At 49.3% G+C, this 19304-nt stretch overlaps 2 protein-coding genes across 4 annotated transcripts in view; one reads left to right on the forward strand and one right to left on the reverse strand.

The window, feature by feature from the left end:
• Positions 1–19304, forward strand: part of LOC104683892 (gonadotropin-releasing hormone II receptor-like) — a 31727-nt gene that overhangs the window by 1646 nt on the left and 10777 nt on the right. For all 3 annotated transcript variants that reach the window (XM_039557755.1, XM_010390958.4, XM_010390957.4), the window contains exon 2: positions 8027–8173. The gene's annotated coding sequence lies outside the window, so the exon portion shown is untranslated. The remainder of the gene's footprint in view (positions 1–8026; positions 8174–19304) is intronic.
• LOC104683891 (cartilage intermediate layer protein) lies at positions 1443–12659 on the reverse strand. The gene is given in 10 exon segments (XM_019280812.3): positions 1443–4541; positions 5134–5291; positions 5732–5840; positions 5947–6147; positions 6150–6260; positions 7365–7550; positions 8984–9037; positions 9794–9877; positions 10673–10786; positions 12494–12659. Coding segments are annotated over 9 exon segments (3324 nt in total). The 5' UTR covers positions 10731–10786; positions 12494–12659; the 3' UTR covers positions 1443–2178.

A 19304-nucleotide genomic window follows, 5' to 3' on the forward strand; every position in this document is an offset into this window, starting at 1 on the left:
CTTGTCTTGCTCTGTATCCAGCACACTCTGCCAGCAGCCTCCTGGGGGAGCTCAGGGACTCAGTCAGTGCACAGATTAGTTTGTTCCTCCAAGTCAGCGCTAAGCTGCAGAGAGGGACAGTTTGGGGAAACTTGGAGAGCTTCTGGCTGTTCCAGGCTGTAGGGCCGTGACCATTTCAGTGCTATTAAACACACATTTCTCCCCAGAAGGAAGAGCCCTGTACTCTGCTGTGTTTGACTGGCGAGCCCACATGCAGCACAGGGATAGGATCCTGAGCCCGCTTTCATCCATTTATCTCCTGGGTTAGCCTGTAGAAGTCATTTGTGTTACTTCACTCTCAAAGTGATGAAACTAAGTTGGGGGTTTGGCTCTCTGTCTGCAGAGGAGGAGGGGAGCAGAGGGAAGAGACATTTCTCTGCACAAGCCAAGAGGTCCAAGGCTCGTGCTCCCCACTGGCTGCCTTGGCTCCAGCTTCTGCCAAGCCCTTGCAGCAGACTAGACACAAAAGAAAACACACAGAGTCTAAATTCATTGGTATGAAGAGGATGTGCCAGAGTATTCCACAGCTCTTCCTTTTCTGCTTTTCTTTGATAATTGTCAATTTGCATTAAAAAGTGGATTATTAAGGGCTCTTTTTTATCTCTTAAAGCATAATTCAGACTGCCATATATCAGACCTGAGAACTGGTTCTGAAGCTTGCTAAATGCTATTGAAAGATTCCCTATGCCCTTGATGGGCTGTAGGTATGGCAGTATAGGCCTAGAACTGGCTTCATATCCATAGGAGGGGATGGGGCAGGAGAGGGAAATTCATGCTGGAGCACGTGTTTTGAATTCCAGTTTGCATCCACCTTTCTCTCTCTTTGTGGGAACTTTGGTGTCAGAGACTTGCTGGCTTGTCTGCATCCCAAAAATTTATTGCCAGTGTTTGCCTGTAAACACATCTTCTGTGCTATGAGGTCCTTGATTTCAGTCTAGAAAGGGTGGGGGCTTGAAGGGACAATTTAATAGGTCACTTGGAGAGGGATCACTGACCCTTCTGTGACCAGCTGTACCTTCAGCTAAGAGCAGCTTCTTGCCAGATCCTTCTGCTCCCTGCTTCTGAGTGTGGAGGGAAGCCTGTCCCTATCTCCACCCAGCATCGCTCTACATTGCCTGGTTTCCTATCATCCTTAAAACACGCATTCCCAGCCCTCTTTGTTACCTCCATCTTGTGCCACTCCTTAATTCATCCCTGCCCAGACCTGCTGCTCTGATTCTCCCACCACCGTTGCTGACTCTCCACAAGCTGGGGAGAGATTCCCTGACTGCAGCATGCCATGGCCAAACCCTGCACCTGCAGGAGAACCAGGCACCCATGAAACCCCTCACCCATATCCAGGATCAGTCTCACACTGATAAAACTGTGATCTGTTTGTGAACAGAAAGGTGAAATCCTGCAGGTTATTCTTTACTCAGCTCTACATGTGGTTTATTTACTCGGGCATTTCAAACACAAAAGTGACACACGTTGTCGAAGTTACAAAATTACTTTTTTTATTAGCCTACCCTATCGTAGAGCATGGATTTTCTTGTCAAATAATGCAAGAAGCAAGAGAAAACTCTAGCTATGTCCACGTGGAGTCTGCAAATCCACATGGCTTCTGTGTGCTATTGAGCCTGTGAGTTCTTAGAAATGCAGCTGCCAGTAGTTTAGCTTGAATACAATCATTCTAAAACAAGCTAGAAATAAATAAAATACTTACATTTCAAGTACGAAACCTTGCAGTTGAATTCAGTATGAGGAAATCAGTTTATTCCTTTTCATGTTACCAACTACTGTACAGGTACTTGGGCTGGCAAAGTCTGCAGATGCAGAACAGAAAAATGTTTTATGTTCATGACTTAATTGAATCATGTGTTTAGTCTTCCCTTTAGGCTATCACATGAAGCTGTTTAATGTCAGGCAGAAAAAAGATTTTTATGGATGCATTTAATAAGACACAAACTCACTACTGCTGGCCCCCACTTCTCGCCTTATATCTTTCCTTTCTGGTGGGGAAAAAAAAATGGCACCTTAATTATGTCTCATAAATAATGACACCTACCAGCTTTCAATTAGGTTATTTAGCAGGTTGATGTTGCTTTCAAAGTATATTTAATTGAGTGTGAGTGACTTTACCAATGCTCCTATACAGTTCTAGTAGGTGGGACGTTGACCTCTCATCGGGATCCTGGCTTGGTTGTTTCGGCGGCTTGCTGGTGGCCTCTGGTACACGGGGCTCTGCCCTGGCAGAACCAGGATGGACTGCTGGCCTGAGTTCCTTGGAGATTGCTGGCCCAAGTTCCTCTGAGACTGGAAGATACTTTGCTCTGTTGCGCTCCTTTCCGAACAAGTGAAAGTCAACCCAACACCGACGTCGCTCTTCATGGTTCTGGAGGTGCCATCAGATGTGCCGTCGAAACACCTGCCCAGGGCAATTTCCTTGGCGATCCTTGGGTCTTGGTCGGTGACTGTGTAGATGCCGTAGTTGTGTCCCAGTGGGTCAAGAGGTGCCAGCATTGTGTACTCGCTGGTGTCATTGTTGGTAGCCATGGGGAGGTGGTTCACCAGGTACTCGTGGAGCATGCTGTTGACACTCACTCGACGGCAGTTGCCTTGTGGGACCACTTTGACGAGTGTACGGTCCACACGGTCCTGGTCGAAGAGCATTCCGCTGCACTTGAACTCCAGGCAGGCTGCCGACACGTCCCGCTGCCGGGGGTCACGGATGCTACGGACATCCCTGATGCCATAGAGTTTGCCAATGGTGCGTGGGTGCGTCCCACCCATGTTACGAGATCTTACATTCACCTCCTGGGGCCCATTTATTTTTACTTTAATGTAGCAGGCCCTAAATTCCATGGGTTTGGGCCACCACGCCAGGTAGTCATCCGTCCAGCTCATGAGGTCATCTTCACTGAAGGGAACAGTGTTGTAGTCGTACCGGTCTCCTTCTATCCTGTAAAACCTGAAGTGAGCAGCACTGTGTGGAGCTTCCTCGCATTCACTGAGGTTTTCGTAGGCATAAATAGGGCCGTTGTTCTCTTCTGGGGAATTAGGGCTTGGCTTGGCCACATTAATGCTGAATGCTGTTTTCTTAATGTTGGAGTCCTCGTGGTCTGTCCTCCTGTAGTTGAGCTTGTTGAGGTATGGCTGTGGGACCCCAATAGCAGCAGGGTTGAGTTTGGGAGCAGAGGGCACAGCTTCGAGCTCTTCACCCCCCATGCTCGCCAAGATATAAGCTCCGTAGGCCTCGGGGTTTTGCTCGTCACAGAAAGCGGGCACACAGGCACCATTAGGACCAGTGACTACGCTGTCGAAACGGCCCCATGCTCTGGGGTTGGAGGAGAACCCTGGTTCTGGCTCCGTGTTTATAATAGAAATTACAACCCCTTGGATCTGCTCGCTTTGCAGAAATCTCTCGCTTCTGTAGGCTCGGACTTTGACATAGCACCGTCTGCTCTCAGGGACATCCAGGTTAAAGAGACGCCTCTCTTTGATCTCCATGTTCCCAACCAAAAAAGTTCTCTCCTCCCGTTTGCGCCGTGTGCTTTTTTCAATGTTGAAGTCCCCTTCTTCCTCCCATAAGCCTGTCTCTGGGTTCAGGGACCAAAGCTTCATCTCTTGCAGGTGCTCTGGCATCTTGACCTGAGCAGCATCCAAATGAACCTTCACCTCTTCTGCATTGAGGGACTCTGTACCCTGTTCATCCGTGAAGTCCACAGAAAACATGCCATATGTGCGGAGCGGAAATACATCTCCTTCCTCATCTACAAAGTTCAGATCACTTTGCGTCACAGGGGCTGTGGTGATGTTTCTCGGGTCCAGAAATGTCACGCTGGCTTTCACTTTGCCACTGTAGACCTCTCCATTTTTCCTATAAAATGCATTGGGAGGAATTTCTAATTCAGCAATTGGATCATCTTCTTCCATTTCCCCCAAAGAAATCACATTTGTTTCGGTGGATTCCAGTGTAACAGGGGCTTTCTTTCTTAGTAGCTTGATTTCATGAAATACAGCACCTCCATTTTCCTTGAAGGGCAGAACTTTCGTTGTGTTCACAAACTTCTGCAGTCGATCCACAAAAGTTAGAACCAGTCTCTCCGTATCTGCTGGAATGTGGATGGAGAAGGTTCCCTTGTAGCCGGTCATACTCACTCTCTTGTTCCCCATGTAAATGTGGCCAAACCTCAGTGGCTCACCATTATCTGCTGCTGTGGCTCTGCCTCGAACCATTATTTTGGTCTCGGTGCATATTTTGCACCCACATTCGATAATGACTTTAGTGGGGAGTGTGTAGCCATCGCAGGAGATGTCCCTGGTTTCCATCTTGGATACCCCGCAGCAGTAGGAGACATTGTCCTTACACCGAAGTCCCTTATCCAGCTTCCCCACACAGGTCTTTGCTGGGCACTTGCCCACATCATAGTAGAAGGAGTTTGTTGCTTTTTGGAAGCAATCATGAGGAAGTCGGATGAGGTGGCTTTGGGGTTGGGGGTCACAGGCTGCCTCTTGTCTTCCTGTTGAATAGGATTTCTTAATGAGCAGCATGAAATAATTGTACAGTCATCACTGTGTTGTCTGAAACCTCAGAGCTAAACATTGCTCCTAAAAACAATGAGGTTTGTGCAGGATTTTTGTTAGCTGGTTAACTCATTTCAGTGAAGGAAGCAGCTCAGCTTTAGCTTTAGGACCCTGATTAAGAGCTGTTTGCAGGAGCATCCCAGCTCCTGCTTATCCACTATAGTCATCCAACCCACCCTCAGCTAGATACTCTGCTGCTGCCTGGCTTTTTGACTATGGCAAGACTAAAATGTGTCCCAGGATTTTAAAAACAACCATAAATATTCCCATGTCAGGCAGCAAGTACAGTGAGAAATCTGACAGCAGCAGGTTGAGCTTGGTAGGTCACCTGCAATCCAGAGCTTTGGTTTGTAAGGAGCGTCTGGTTCATAACCAGCTCACTCAAGCTTATCTGCAAACAGATGAATGTTATAAACCTCAAGTATTTTTCCTGTGGCTTTTCTTTACCAGATGTATCTCAGTTTCTGATTCTTGCACACCAACAGCTCCCCAGCTGCTTGGAGAGCATCAGGCACATAACTCTCTTACCTATGACAGCCAGCTTGGCAACTTGGGACTTTGCCGACCCCCCAGCACTGCTGGCCTTGCAGAAATACTCTCCTGACTGTCCACTGTTCAGGTTCTTCAGAATCAGGTTGTTTTTATATTTGTACAAGGAGGGATCCAGTAGTGAGCCATTGTGGTACCTGCCAGGAACAGTTAAGGAGACAGAGGCTGACAGTCTGGCTGGAGCACAGCGATGGCTTAATCCTGCATCCTATTATGTGGATTTTGCCAGATTTCCTGCCTCAGTTTCCCTGGTTTTTGTTTGGCTAGGTGGCATCACCTAAAAAATTTTCCCCTACTGCTGGCAGTACTGAGATGTGGCTGCTGGACAGCTGGCAGGCAGGCAGAGCTGCCAGTTGTGTCTGATGAGGTTTTTAAACTCTTTGAGTTTTTCCAATGAATCCCTCAGCAGATGACATTGCTGTGCCATTGTGAGGAAGCCATCACTTGCAGCCATCAGTTCTCAGAGTATTTAACTGTTTTATAGCTAAACCCCCCCATTTATGGAGATGGTAAGGAGATAAAACCGGCATCCATGGGACAACTACGACTTTTGGCAGGTTGAAATCAAGCTCCTTACCAGAGGTAGCGGTCGGGGGCTGGGCTCCCTCGGGCATCACAGCAGAGTGACACACTCTGTCCCACTCTCCTGGCTTTGTCCTCAGGGCTCCTGAAAACGTAGGGTTTGCCTGCAGGAAAAGGAAAAGGCCATCTCATTACTCTTCCTCCCATAAAACCACAGTTTATTTCTGATGCCTGCATATAGCTTCCTGCATCCCCCCTCTTTGGGGCTACCTGATCGGTGCAGTTGCACTTGGATTGCCAGGTTTCTCCGGTCGCTTTCAGGCACGGTGACAGTCGCTGTTGCATATTTGGCTTTCTTTATTTTAAGGGTGTTTTTCCCATCAGGACAGACTCCAGGGATCCTAAACATGCCTCTGTTATCGGCCATTGTCAACAGCTTGAGTTTCTTGGCTTGCAGGTAGACCCGGGCATCGCAGCAGGTGACCCATCCTCGAGAGACACCTTCCCGTGCAGGGTGGCATCCTCACACATGCAGCTGTCACAGTCGGCATTGACACGGCCCATAGGGCAGGTGATGTTGCAGGCTGGAGGAGAAGCAGACACATCAAAAATCAGCCCCAAGTCCCCACAACACTCACAGCACGTTCTTGTGTCTGCTTTTAATTTAGATGCAATAAGGCAAATACTGCATAAGGAGCAAATTGTATCCAAAACATATTTTTCCTGATTATCCACAGCTGTGCATCAGAAAGGCAGGGACGATGTCATTTTGAACCTGACAATTAGTAGAAAGCAGCCACGTGGATATAATTACAGCTAGGAACTGCTATTTATCTTCCCCAAAGGGCTGAATTTCAGGGAAATTTGAATCCAGATCAGCATGTGAGCTCTTAGCTCAACCCTGGCAAAATTACAAATTCAATGTCATAAACTTTCTAGGTTTCTGTTACCAGTGCATGCCCAGAAGTTGTGATTTTGGTCTTTCCCAAAAGCTGTCTCCCCTTATTCAATAGTATCCTGGCTTGAGCAGGATGTGGGGTAATTGCCAAGTGAGCATTACCTGATGGGTTTAACAATTGGTCTCCCAAATATTACTCTGTACTCATTTACCTATAGTGATTAATCCTAAATAATAATCTGTCTTTTCCCAAGGCTCAGGTCATTCCTTTTACAATCACAGAGCATCCCTGTACAGCGGCTACCTGATTTTTCAAAGATGAAAATAAATTTAAGAAATCAGGGAAAACCTGAAACAATTTTTCTGCACAAAACATGTTTTCAGAATGTTTTCAGAATTACTTGGTTAAAAGGGGATTGTAAGAATAATATAATTAATTACAAGCCCCTTCAGCAGGGACTATGGCAATTTGATATTCCCAAATCATCTCTTTCCTGGAGGTTGCACGGAGGCAGCTGTCTGCAGTCACAGACTCCACCTTGAGAGCTGCCGTTATAACAAGATTAATGAGATTTTTTCTATATCCCCAAGATATTGTGAGTCCCTGTTATCTTTCTGTTTGGCTATAAACTCCTGCTGTGCTCTTTGTACTCTTCAGCCCTGCTTGGGAATCACTAAATTCTGGTAAAGGAGAGAAAGATGGTAAAATGACAGCAAAGGGAGTAAAACACCTGTGCAGTGGTGAGACCAGGACATCCTCCCCTGCCCGTAAGTGAGGTTATAGGAGCACCTGAGCAAACATGTCCAATGCAGAGCCGCCCTTCCTCAGTTGCTTCATTACAGTGCACGCCCCAGAGGCGCTCAGCTAGGCAGGATCTGGTACGCTTCTGCACCCCGGTTTGGCCACACTTTGCAGAGCACTCGCTCCATTTCGACCATGGAGACAAAAACCTTTTTGAATCTTGCACCAGTGGACCTTGAATAACATCAGTGGTGTGTTACTGAGGCGCACATTACACATACAGCTGCCCAAAAACGGGCAGTTGGGTTTTAGCAGCTTCTCTAGAACTCAGACTATACATTTGGATATTATGCACCACATGGATTAAACAAACTCAAAGCATGTTCAGGGAGCTGCGAATTAAAGCATGAGAAGGCATCTGAAGGCTTCTGACTTAATTCCCTGCAGGCTACCAAATTCAGGATGATTAAGATAAACCCAAGAGGAGCGAAGTGCAGGCAGCTTATGCTTGGTGTAGAATAACTTTGGCTTAAGGAAATCAAACACACATTCTCATTTAAATGTTGTTTGAGGGGCAACACTTGTCTGTTTCAAATGTGGTTAAATAGTAAAAAAAAAGGTAGAGTGGTTAAATAGTTATAAAATGGTAAAATTGTTGGTATGATCATGTTGAGTATCTTTAACCAAATTTCAACATATGTTTTCTATAGGGGCAGCGTGTGTCCTGTTGTGAGCACCACTTTTACTGTGTGCAAACCAGAAGCTTAAGATGCTACCGAGCAGACTGAGCATGTCGGGAGCCAGCTGATCGGTAAAACAGAGAAAATTTGCAAAACACATTGAGAGTTTAATATGAGGTTAGATTTTTAAAGTAATTTCTTTAACTGGGCTACTAGATGTTATTAATTTAAGCTACTTTGAATGGATGAGATCCACTCCGAGTCTGTGGTTTGGGCTTTTCTTAAAATGACAGTGTTCTAATAATGTTTATGAGGATGTGCTAGTGACTAAAGTTTCTGAAAATGAAGTGTCTTGGAGATGTGTGCTATGTCATCTCCCATACCTATTCTTCCACCCAATTTATAATAGAGCAGGTTGATTTGTTTCCTAGAAAGGCAGACAGACACAGAGCTGGACTGTTCAAATTGTGAATGGATGGTTGAAAATGATCCTGGCTTATAAAAGCAAGTGGGTGGAAAAGACCCTTTAAATGAGAGCAGATATGGGAACATCATGTCTGGCTTGGAGTGAGCACTTGGCTTAGATGGGCAAGGTTTTAATCTGTTGGCACATCGGCATCTCTGGTTCAGCATCCCAAGTTGTGCATCCATGCAGGAGGAGGTGGGCTTGGGGTGGTCACATCCTGTGGAGAAATGCCTATTTGTGCTTGCCCCAAGCAAAAATTTAATGTGCAACAGATTAAACTGGGATCTCAGCAAGATCCTAAGTTTGTTTGGGATCAGCTGCTTTAATCTGTAGGGCTGGTGATGATAGGAAATGAGGAGGGGAATCCTGTGGAGGAAAATGGCATTATATGGCTCTGGGTAGTGCTTTGACAGCAGAAAAAGCAGAAAGTAGAGGATGAGGGAGAAGCTGAGGGATTGAGCATTGGTGGGGACATGCGGAGGGACAGGGCTACCCCGTGGCACCGGCCGGCAGGAACATACTGCGTCTGATGTAGGTGAAGGTCGGGTCTCCCTGGCGAGAGCTGCTCCTTGTACCTGTGGGCAGAGGGGTGATTCAGGCAGGGTTTGCCAGCCAGGGAGCCAGCCCCAGCATCACTGCCTTGTGCCATGCACTTTGAGGGGAAAACTATTTTACTGGTAGTTTTCCTAAAAATACCTCTCAGCAAGTGGAGGGGAACTCTCAGTGTCCATGGTTTTGGTGCTTTGATTCTTCCCAGTGGCTAAGAGAGCTGCTGGGAGCTGGGCAAATGGCTGGGAAAATCCCCAAATCCTTCAGCATGGCCAGCCCTTTCAGTGCCTGCTAGAATTTAAATCCTGAGCCATAGGCAGTAAAGATGAGAGGCTGGGGCATCTCCTGGGGATTAATGAGCGGAGTGGGCTCTGCAGGTTAATTATTCCCCACAGGCTTTGATTCTAAAGGAATGGTGTCACAAAACTGCCCAGGGTGTGGGGACAGTCTGGGCAGGGTAAAGGCAGTCAGAGCATGTGCTGGCCCATTCCTGGGATCTTCTCACCCTCCCGGCCCGTGCGTGCCTCCCGCAGGAGCTGGGGCTGTGGTCACACGTTGACCTTCCCTTTTCCAGGAGAGGAGCCAACAGCATATGTCAGCGATAGCCAAAACCCTACAGGGGGTCGTGGATGATTAACATTTATTCCATTTCCTAAATCATAGAATCACAGAGTGATTCTAACCCTAAATGTCCTCTTCTACTCAAATAATATTGGTTAGTTCTAAATTGTTGGAAAAATTGTCCAGCGAGGAAAATCCACCCAAGGTGGGAATTAACTTACTCTCCATGCTGAGCATTACCAGCGGGCTGAAGGTTTTCGGTCCTATCTGGACCCTGCTGAGGGCTGGTTTCAGAATCCTTTGTCCTAAGGGTCAATAAATGAAAGAATAAAATAGATTCAAGGAATTGGGCATCCTTAGGTTCAATATTACAGCTTTCCCGTTGGACTGTGGCTGGTTAGAGCTCCTGTAGGATGCAGTGCAGGAGATGCCAAGAGACGGACATAACAGAGATGTCCCACAGCATCACTGCAGCTCAGGTATGATACAAATTTTCTATTTCCCTTATCACTGAAGAAGTTTTTCGTACTTCCTGTTGGAGCAGCTGAGATTGATTCATCTTTTTATAGCTGGAGAGATAAAATATCTCCTGCCTCTCCATGTGCAAGGAGAAATGAATCCAAGGTTCATTGCCCTATGGGGCAAGAACGGATTTCTGCACTTGCTGGATACCTGCGTGCCTGAGGGGAGCTGATGGCCATGGCTGGTTCCTGGGGACCAGTCCCATATAAACTGGGGAGCTGAGCCCCAGCACCAGCTCTCCCCTGTGCCCAGCTCCTGTGGGTACAGACTGGATTCTATGGGGTCTCAGGGACAGCAGGCAGGGATGGTCTCAGCATGACCAGTGGGCTGGGGAGCTCATCTCTGGTCATACAGAGGCTTGCTGACTCGCAGACAGGCTTTGCTTGAACTCTGGGGGCTGGATGGGAGCCAGTCCTTGTGGAAGTTGTCTGGCTGGGCAAACGCCACAGTGACCCAGACCAGCACCCAGCATCGATGTCAGGCTGTGTCTGCTGGCTCAGTGGCTGCCAACAGACGTGCCTGCACTGGCGTGGGCAGGGGACAGCACAGTGACCAGAATGGAAACATTTAACCTTCACCTAAAACGGATGTGGCTCCCAAGAGGAGGAGGAGGATCCAGGCTTTCATGGTGACCATTGCTGTCTCCAGAGGTGACCAGGGGCTTCCGCAGCTGTCCCACGCCTTCCCCAGTCCTGCAGAGACAAGCCAACTGTGTCGAGGCTCACTCGGGTCCTGCTGTTTTCCGGGAACTTCTCCCAGGCTGAACCACTCCAAAACATGCCACGGGGCCACTTGTATCCCCTGCTCACCCACCCCCAGCAGCTCCTCATCTACTCCCCCAGTGGGGAGCAGCAGGGGCTCCACATCTGTGCTCGCATTCCCCCTGCTTCTCACCATCACATCTGAGCCCAAATCTATTCTGCAGAGCACTGCTTTGTAACGGCATCTCCTTAACATGCCTTGGAACAGCTTAAATACTTCTGCAGGGATCTCTCACAGCCCGCGCAGCTCCGCAGGACCCCCAGCACCCAGCTGTGCTCCCCACAGGAGCAGAGACATCTCCATCCCTCTGCCTGCAAACTGGGCATAGTGTGAGGATAGAATCTTAGCCTAGTATATGCCAGAGCGTGAGAGGGAAGGCTCCTGAGCACCTCTGAAAGTGGAAAGCCCCATGCACAAGCCAAGTATTTCCTTCAAATGTAGCAAGAAGCTCAATATTTTCCTTTTCCCACAGGCACAGATGTGGGACTGAGGCTTTGTGTCGTTCTTCACCAGCTCAGCCACTTCAGATTTTGTTTTCAGTGAGTCCCTTTGCCCTAGAGCTTCAAGCATTTGGGTTTTTAATTTCTGAATGTGCCCATGGAGCTGGTGTTACCCCTAGTGCCACCAGCTAGAATTCCAGGTGCTTTACTTTATGCACCCAAAATTGATGAACTGGGAGGAAGGGAGAATATTGCTCCAGTCATTTGGTGCCTCAGTTTACCCATAAAATGGGGCTGACATACAGCAGCCAGGGGTGAGAACACTCTTGTTATCTGTAAGTGGTACTAACCATCCCCTCAGAGACCGGAGAACGTGGGACTAGGAAATACTTTGATTATGGCTCAGCAAATCCCAGTGAAGCAAAAATAACAAGCAACACATGAGCGGTATTTTGTGGGCTTATGGTGGGGTCGTGAACTCGCAGCCAGACAATAACCAGGAAAAAATTAATCCTGTTTCCCACTTGGCAACTATTTTTGGAGCTGACTGCAACTTGTTCAGCACTGGGTTTGGGATTGAGATACATCCCTCTGTACCCAGACATGCAATGCTAGAAAAGGGGGGCTCAAGCGGCTGGATCTTGGCAGCAGGGAAGGTTCGGAATTGCCTGTGTCCCCTCTCTGGGAGGGGGCTGGGGAAGCCACCGTGGGACAGAGCCACGGGAGATCAAACAGCCCCATGTGAGCAAAGCCCCCCAAGCCCCCTCTCCAGCTGTCCTGTAACCCTTCCCCAAGCCCATTAGCTGGGACGAGGAAGGGAGGAGCGGGACGCAGGGAACTGCATCCTCATCTATGTTTTTCAGCCTCTGTGCCGTCATCTGCCCATTAATTAATTTCCACCTCACCTTCAATCACAGCCGCACTTAATTAAGCTGCTTTAGCACAGCAGAATTATAACCACTATCTGCCACGGAAAGAAAAACAGCAAGATTGGCTTGGGATTTTTTTCTCTTACCCTAAAAAGCCACTGAAACCCCACTTAAGGAGAGTCCCGTCTTCTCACCACGGAGCCGCCAGCCGAGCTGAGATCCGCGGGCGAGACGAGGGCTTGTCAGCTGCGGGTTCAGGGATTTGCAGCCGATTGGGAAGGAGAAGGAGAGGGAGAGAGAGAGGGAGAGAGAGAGAGCTGCAGCTTACCGAAACCTCCCCTGTGCCGAATGGAGCCGAGCTGTGTACAAGCCTCCCGCCGCCGAGGCGGCGAGGTCGCTTATATAGCCCGGCGTGTAGCTTAGGGGATGGCAGCGAGCCACTGGCCGCGAGCACAAACAGATCGGACGCGCGAGGAAACCGCAGCTTGAATAATCCCTTAATAAGGTGATGGTAAACAGAAACCTGCGGCGATGCCACGGCGTGGCGGCTGCTGCTGGTGGCGGGGCAGGGCACGGTGTGGGCACCACGTCCCAGTGTGGGCACCGCATCGCAGCACCGCACCGTCACTGTTAGTGGTTCACACGGGGTCTGGATCTGAAATAGATGCTGCTGAGTGTTGAAGGTGTAGATATGGTGAGCAGGCAGTGAGTTTTGGGGATGCTTTTTTGGCTTTACCTGGTCTGGGACAAACGTGGTGCCCACCCAGCAGTGCATGTGGAGTTGCCCCGTTTTGCAGGTGTGTGGTATGGCTCAGCTGGGCACCGTTCTCTGCACTGCCTGCCAACCTCTGCCCCTGTGCTGGCTCTGGCAGGGGTCAAATGAGGATGCTGTGAGGATGTGAGACAAAGCCAGTGGGATTGGTTTGGACACCTGGGGTAGCACAGAGCTGCAGAGGCAGGACCATCCTTGTAATTAAATGTGACTGCATCTCCCTCGAGCCATGGGGAGACCTAGCAATGACCCCTAACCAGAGTTTCCTGCTTGCCCCACACTGGCTTCAGCCTTCCAGGTTTTTCCTCCCTCTGCAGCCATATTTTCCTCATGGAACTTGTGGCAGCTGGTCTGTGGACTCGGGGCTCCTGGGTGTTGAGAAAGCATGTGGCCTTGTGCAAGTGACTGCCACCCAAGCATGCAGCCCCAGAGCTGTTGGACTGTGCAGACAGTTGCTGCAGGAGTGTGGTGTGAAAGCATATGCTTTGTATCAGGAGCTACCCCCAAAGAATGGGGATGGGTGTTAGGGCAGCCGGTGGGGGCCAGTGGTGTCCCAAGCTGCCTCATGGTAATCCTTGTCAGCCCTGATGCCAAAGGGAGTGGTGCAGGAGGAACACAGATCAAGATGTCACATAAAAAATAATCAGTGGTGACCTACACCGGCTCCTGTTTATGTTTACGAGGGAAAAGGAAAAAACATCTGAGATGTGCCCAAAACAGCAGAATGTTTATCTGGTGGGCAAGGAGTGCCCAGTGAGCTGGAAGCTCCAGATCTCTGACATAAACACGGAGCTCATCTCCGTTTCCTCGCCATGATGAGGACAAGGCGTGGGAAAGGTGCTGAGGCAGAGAGCAAGGAATTCATCTTCCCCAGATGGCACCTACCTCCCACCACAGCTGACCCACACTAAGCAGAGCATCGGTGCCTTGGCAAGACATCTCCAGTCCCACTGGCTGCTTGCCCACATCCTGGCATCAATTTCCATGTGTCTCACTGCTGGGTAAGGAAATGTGCTGTTCTGCAAAAGGAATAAAATGTTATTCCTTACATTATGGAAATGGGATGATAGCTCTAACCCAGTGTGGGTGCAGGCATTTCTGTAGGGGATTTTGTAGCCTCCTCAGCATGGCTGTTTTCTCTCTAGCGTGTCTCTTTCAAGACCAGCCCTGGAGACATGTGTGCTGCTTCAGAAGCAGGTTTGGGACATAGGAGTTCATGCAAACCCCAAGTCTCTAGAAAAGTTCATTTGCACAGTCTCTCTTGGCTTGACCATCCCTTGCTGCAGCTCCGACATGGGGCTGACTTTGGAGGGAACAGCATGAGAAGAGCCCCAGATGTTCCCAGTGCTAAGCGCCACTGGCTCTGGGAGATGCTTTCCATCTGCCTGGAGGGGAATGATGCCCCAGCCCACAGGGTGGAGAGGACAAGCCAGGGGCTGCCCCATGCCCTGGGTAGTCTCTGCAGGGCTGCAGCACCTGTGGCCAGTGAGAAGGATGAATCCCAGACCAAACTGCTCCTATCTTTCTGCCCATCACCAGTGGCTTCAGCTGCCTAAGGCTGCTGCTTCCCATCAGAAAGCAGCAGATCCACAGCCTCTTGGACTCATTCCCCTCCCGGATTAATGCTGGGGAGCCTACCCAAATCTCATGGGTTTTTCCCATGGTTTCATCACTGATGTATAATTACAAAGCCATAAGGTATTTATGTGAATGCTGCCATGCTTAATGCTACCTCTGACCAGTGCCAAGGCTGGGGCAGTGTCAGAGGAGTGTGACAGCAGATGGTGCAGCAGCATCTCCCTCCCCACACTCCTTTGTATCCATAACTTTTCTTGTGTTCATCTAATAAATCCAGGGGAAAACTGGCTAGTAATGCTCATCCTGGTTCTTCATGTGTCCCACCCTTTCTAGTACCGCATGGGCTGAGTGACCATCACCAAAAGCCAACTACACCACACTGGGAGGGCAGCAGGGTTGGAGGGGCTGCTCTCAGGGCTGCATGTGGAATTCACAGGCTGTGGGGTCTGTGAAATGCTCTGTGGGGCCCATAAAATCCCCTTTTGGGCCAAGGCTGTGCTTAGTTCCCCGCCAGCTGCCCTCATCCTCCCTCCCTGTGCCCCTCCACTCCGCCAAAGGGAGCTGACGGTTATTTTTCCCTGGTGCATGTTTCTGGGCTTGCTTCTGTTTACGGAGATGGGAGTTAAAATAACTGATTGATGACTTTGTTCCATCCCAAACACTTTGGGGAAGTTTGCGTGGTTTAGAAGGGAGAGTTGGGAGCTGGGATTTCATTAAGCACTTGGCTCCTGGCACTTCTCCAGCCATGCTCCAGGGGTGGCTAATGTTGTTTTTTAAATCCTGTTTTGCTATCCCAGGAGCCGGAGTGGCAATTTGCATGGTTTTTAGGAGAACTTGGAGATGTGGCAGGTCCCTGAGGTTCCCTCTGAGCTCTGAAACACCAGCAAACCTTGCAGCCACCACAATATTGTTTCACTTAAGCCCTCCTCCACCACTTCATCAGCACAAAATCGCACTCCAGCTGCCTAAAATCTTTGGAAAAGAACCAAAAAAATGAATTACTGGAGTTTGTTTTCATTGTGCAGATGAGGATTTACAGACTGTGACTGGGAGAAAAGGAGTGAGTGGACTTTTTCCCCTCTGGAAGGATTTGCTTGGGAGTTAAAGCCTTGACTGGGGCTCAGTAGTGCTAACATCATTTATGGAACAGATACAAAATGCAGTGCACAGTGGGGACACCAGGAGAGCCAGGATCCAGGGAAAGACTGATTTTAGCTCTGGAGCTCAGGAAGGCTTTTTCTGCAGTGGTGAAAAAGCCAGGAGTGAGGGGACAGTAAGTGTCTGTGGCTGTGCTGAGTTCACCTTCCACATGGTGAACCCCCAAATGTCTGCTGGCACCAGCACAACACAACTGACCCCTGACATGTAAAAGAGGGTGCCCTCTGTTCCATGATTCCATCTGTAAAGGAAAAGGGCTTCTTCTAGTGCTTTTGCAGGGCATGTTTGCTATTGGAGTGGTCAAGGACTGTCACCTGCATCCCTGCTGCACACATACAGACCCACGTACCCTGGGGAGGGACTCAGTGGTCACTGGGATATCCTGGACTGCAGAAGGGTCCCACTGATATTTCCCTCCTAGGTGCCCTGCCCACGTTTGCTGTCTTTCCTTTCCCATCAGAGCGTGGAGGGGCAGAATTGTGAGAGTACCAGAAGTGCCTCAGTAGTGAATCCCTTTTTACTTGCATTGCTGAGCTGGGGAAATTAAGAGTTCTGACTCATTTAGAAATAAGAATTCTGACTCATTTAGAAACTCTCTGTGAGATGGAGAAAGCTATTATTTTCAAGCCCGCCATGAATAATGCATATTCCAGCCTCTCCCTGGAGCATTAACTGCTCAGGGACACTTGCAGGGCAGCATCACGGGTGCGTGTGGGGAACATCCTGCTGGCAGATGTGGGCTTGTGGCAGCACCTGAGCTATTGCACAACCTCTGATCAATGATGTAAAAGCGGTCGAAGGATGGGAACAGGCGTGATGGGAATGTGGCCAGGTCCAAGCCAGGACAGCACCTCAATGGGGACATTTACACTGCAAAGGAAGGGCTGGAGCAGAGCTCCAACCCACAGTCCACCAGCTGTTTGCTTTAGCTCTGGACAGGGTTGGATGGACAAAGACCATCCTGTGTCAAAGTCCATGTTGATTTGGGTAATTAATTGCTCCTGAAGAAGTCCTTGGTTTATTGCTCTTGTTTATGGGTATTGGCTTTGGGCTGGGATGCAGTCCAGGCTGTGCACCCGTGCTGGCATGAAGAGCAGCCTCCCACACGTGGGATGGTGATCCATGATCTCGTCTGTGCCTTTTTCTCCATTTTCTTGCTATGAACTAAGTTGAGATGGGCAGGTTTGCAGTGATTTACACCAGCAAAACATCAGCCAGTTTTTCCTAAAAACCAGCAAGATCCTGCCTGATCGATGAGTGTGCAGGGGAGGGCTTGGTTTTTCCAGTTTGTCTTTCTCCTGTTTTGCAGGGATTGCACTAGCAGCACATTGGAGAGGCATAGGCTGTGTAAGTCAGACCAGAGGCAACAGTGATGGCAATGAAAGTGAAGTTTGGGGTTAAAAAGTTTTTTTTAGTGTTCAGATGAGGCTCTCATGTGGAATGGGCAGAAAGATGGAAGAGATGGAGTTATGTGGGTAGTGGGCACTCCTCACTGAACCATGTGGGAATTTATGTCAGGGTAATTATTGCATTGAGCAATGGGGAGCCGTGCCTGGGCTGGGGTAACCAGGGTTGATCTGCCCCCAGGTTTCAGCTCCGAAAGAGTTTGCAAGCATCCCCACTGACAAAAGAGGGCTTGGAAATGCCTCCCCTTCCTGGAGTGCCTGTGGTCATGGGGGCAACCAGAGATGTAAAATATCTCACGACCTTATGCAATATGCCAAGGACATGCTCGGAAAAGCTGGTCTCTGCTGAGCTAATTGCAGCACTGCTGGGATTCCCCCTGGAATATGTGGCCAGATCAGCTTTCGCTGGAGGGTCAACGTGTGTTTGCCGGGAGCGCACCAGAGGGTTTGCTGGGGCCAAGAGTTGCAGAAGGAAGGGCTGGCAGCTCCAGGTGTGAGCACCTTGTCCCATCTGAGACAAAAACTGCTGGGTGCAGGTTGGGAAGGCAGTGTGGGAGATAAGCCCTTCTGCAGAGAAACAACAGGAGCAAATTGAGCACTGGCTCCCCAAAACACCTCACTGGGAGGCCAAATCTGGATGGGGATAGATGTCAGCACTGATGTTCCTCTTAGGGATGGTCACTAGGGTCCTGCAGCCCCAGTGGCTTGGCTCAGAGCAGATTTCTTGCAGGAGGGCAAAAGCAGGGCTGGGGAGCAGAAATTATATCCCTCTGACTCATTAAATTCAGTATTAATGATATCTGTCCCCCAAGCCACTGATCCTTTCCTAAAAGCATAGAGAATGATCATGTGCCTGCATAAAGTTCACCCAGGAGTATCTTTAAGCCTTGAAAACTGCTTGGAGATATGAAGCTCATGGGAAGGAGGTGTCAGGGGAGGTGTTCCCTGCTTTTTGCTCCTGCAAGCCCTGTGTAACACTGCCAAGGGTCCCACAGGGATGTCAGCTTTCCCCACGTCTCACCTCTCCCTCAGTGCAACAAAGGAGACCAGCCCTTGAATTTGGCCAATGTTTGGGAAGGAGCATCCAAAAGGAGAACCGAAATATGGCCTTGGGACACACAATCCTATTTGAGAGCTTGGAGGGAGGAGGATATTTGGAGCAACGCGATGGACAGGTCCCACAGGGAGTAAGAAAAGATGAGGATAAAAGAAGGCACAGAAGGCAAAGTCAAGGAGAGCAACTAAACCCTGTCCAAAAACAAGGGCAAAATTGTTCACTTCCATGGTTAGTCACAACGAAAACATTGGCATTTCATAATTTCTTCCAGCTCAAGAAAAATACCAGTTAGGTCAGTGAGAGCCCTGACTGGGTCAGCATGTGCTGAAGCTGAAGGGGACCCAGGGTCCCTCCATTGACCCTGTGTGTGATTTTCTTGCTTTTCTGGGGGCTGGGGTGCCAGGTGAAAGTTCCCAAATAATTTCCGCCCCCCAAATAAATTCCAGCCTGGGCAAGAAAGCAAAGCTGCTGTGGAGAAGCTGAGCTGAGTGGGGCAGTGATGCACACACAAAAACAGGTTTTATCGCTTGGTGGTGAGCAGATGGGACTTGGCATCAGATCCCACCACGTTTTGTGGAGCTTGACCTCAGGATTTGGTCTGGGGTGATGAATTCCCTCCTCTTTCTTTTCCAGTTTAGAGATGAGGGAGGGGGTTGTTGCTCGGGTTGACGTGTCCTGGTGAAAGGTGGAGGAAGGATCCTGAGAGCTGCTGCTCTGCATGGGAAGATGTAAACTTAGGGAACCCCTGGGAATGATGCTCTGGACATCTGGGCTCAGCTGCATCAGGAGCACCAGGCAGGGTATTAAAAAGTGGGAACTGCAGCAGGTTTGAGTATGTTTTTCCCAGTACCCCTGTCCGATGGTGTGATACCCCCTGGAGAAGAGTTTTTATCAGTGAGGTTTTGATATACAAAGCTGAATCAGAAACAGAGCATTGTCTCACTAATGAATGGTCTAAAGGCACAGTTTACCAAGTAATTGAGCCCGGAAGGCAGGACAGATCCCTCCCTCTGCTTTAAACAAGGGGTTTTAAGAGGGGGATGGGATGACCCAGATTATCCCCAGGAGGGGCAGCCATCACCATCCCTCCTTGGCAGGTTCGGCAGAGCAGCCAGGGCCGGCTGAGCAGGCAGAATGAGGTGCTGGTTTATTCCCGGTGATCGCTGGG

This window comes from Corvus cornix, chromosome 10 (genome assembly GCF_000738735.6).
Source record: "Corvus cornix cornix isolate S_Up_H32 chromosome 10, ASM73873v5, whole genome shotgun sequence".
In the NCBI taxonomy this organism is placed as follows: domain Eukaryota; kingdom Metazoa; phylum Chordata; class Aves; order Passeriformes; family Corvidae; genus Corvus; species Corvus cornix.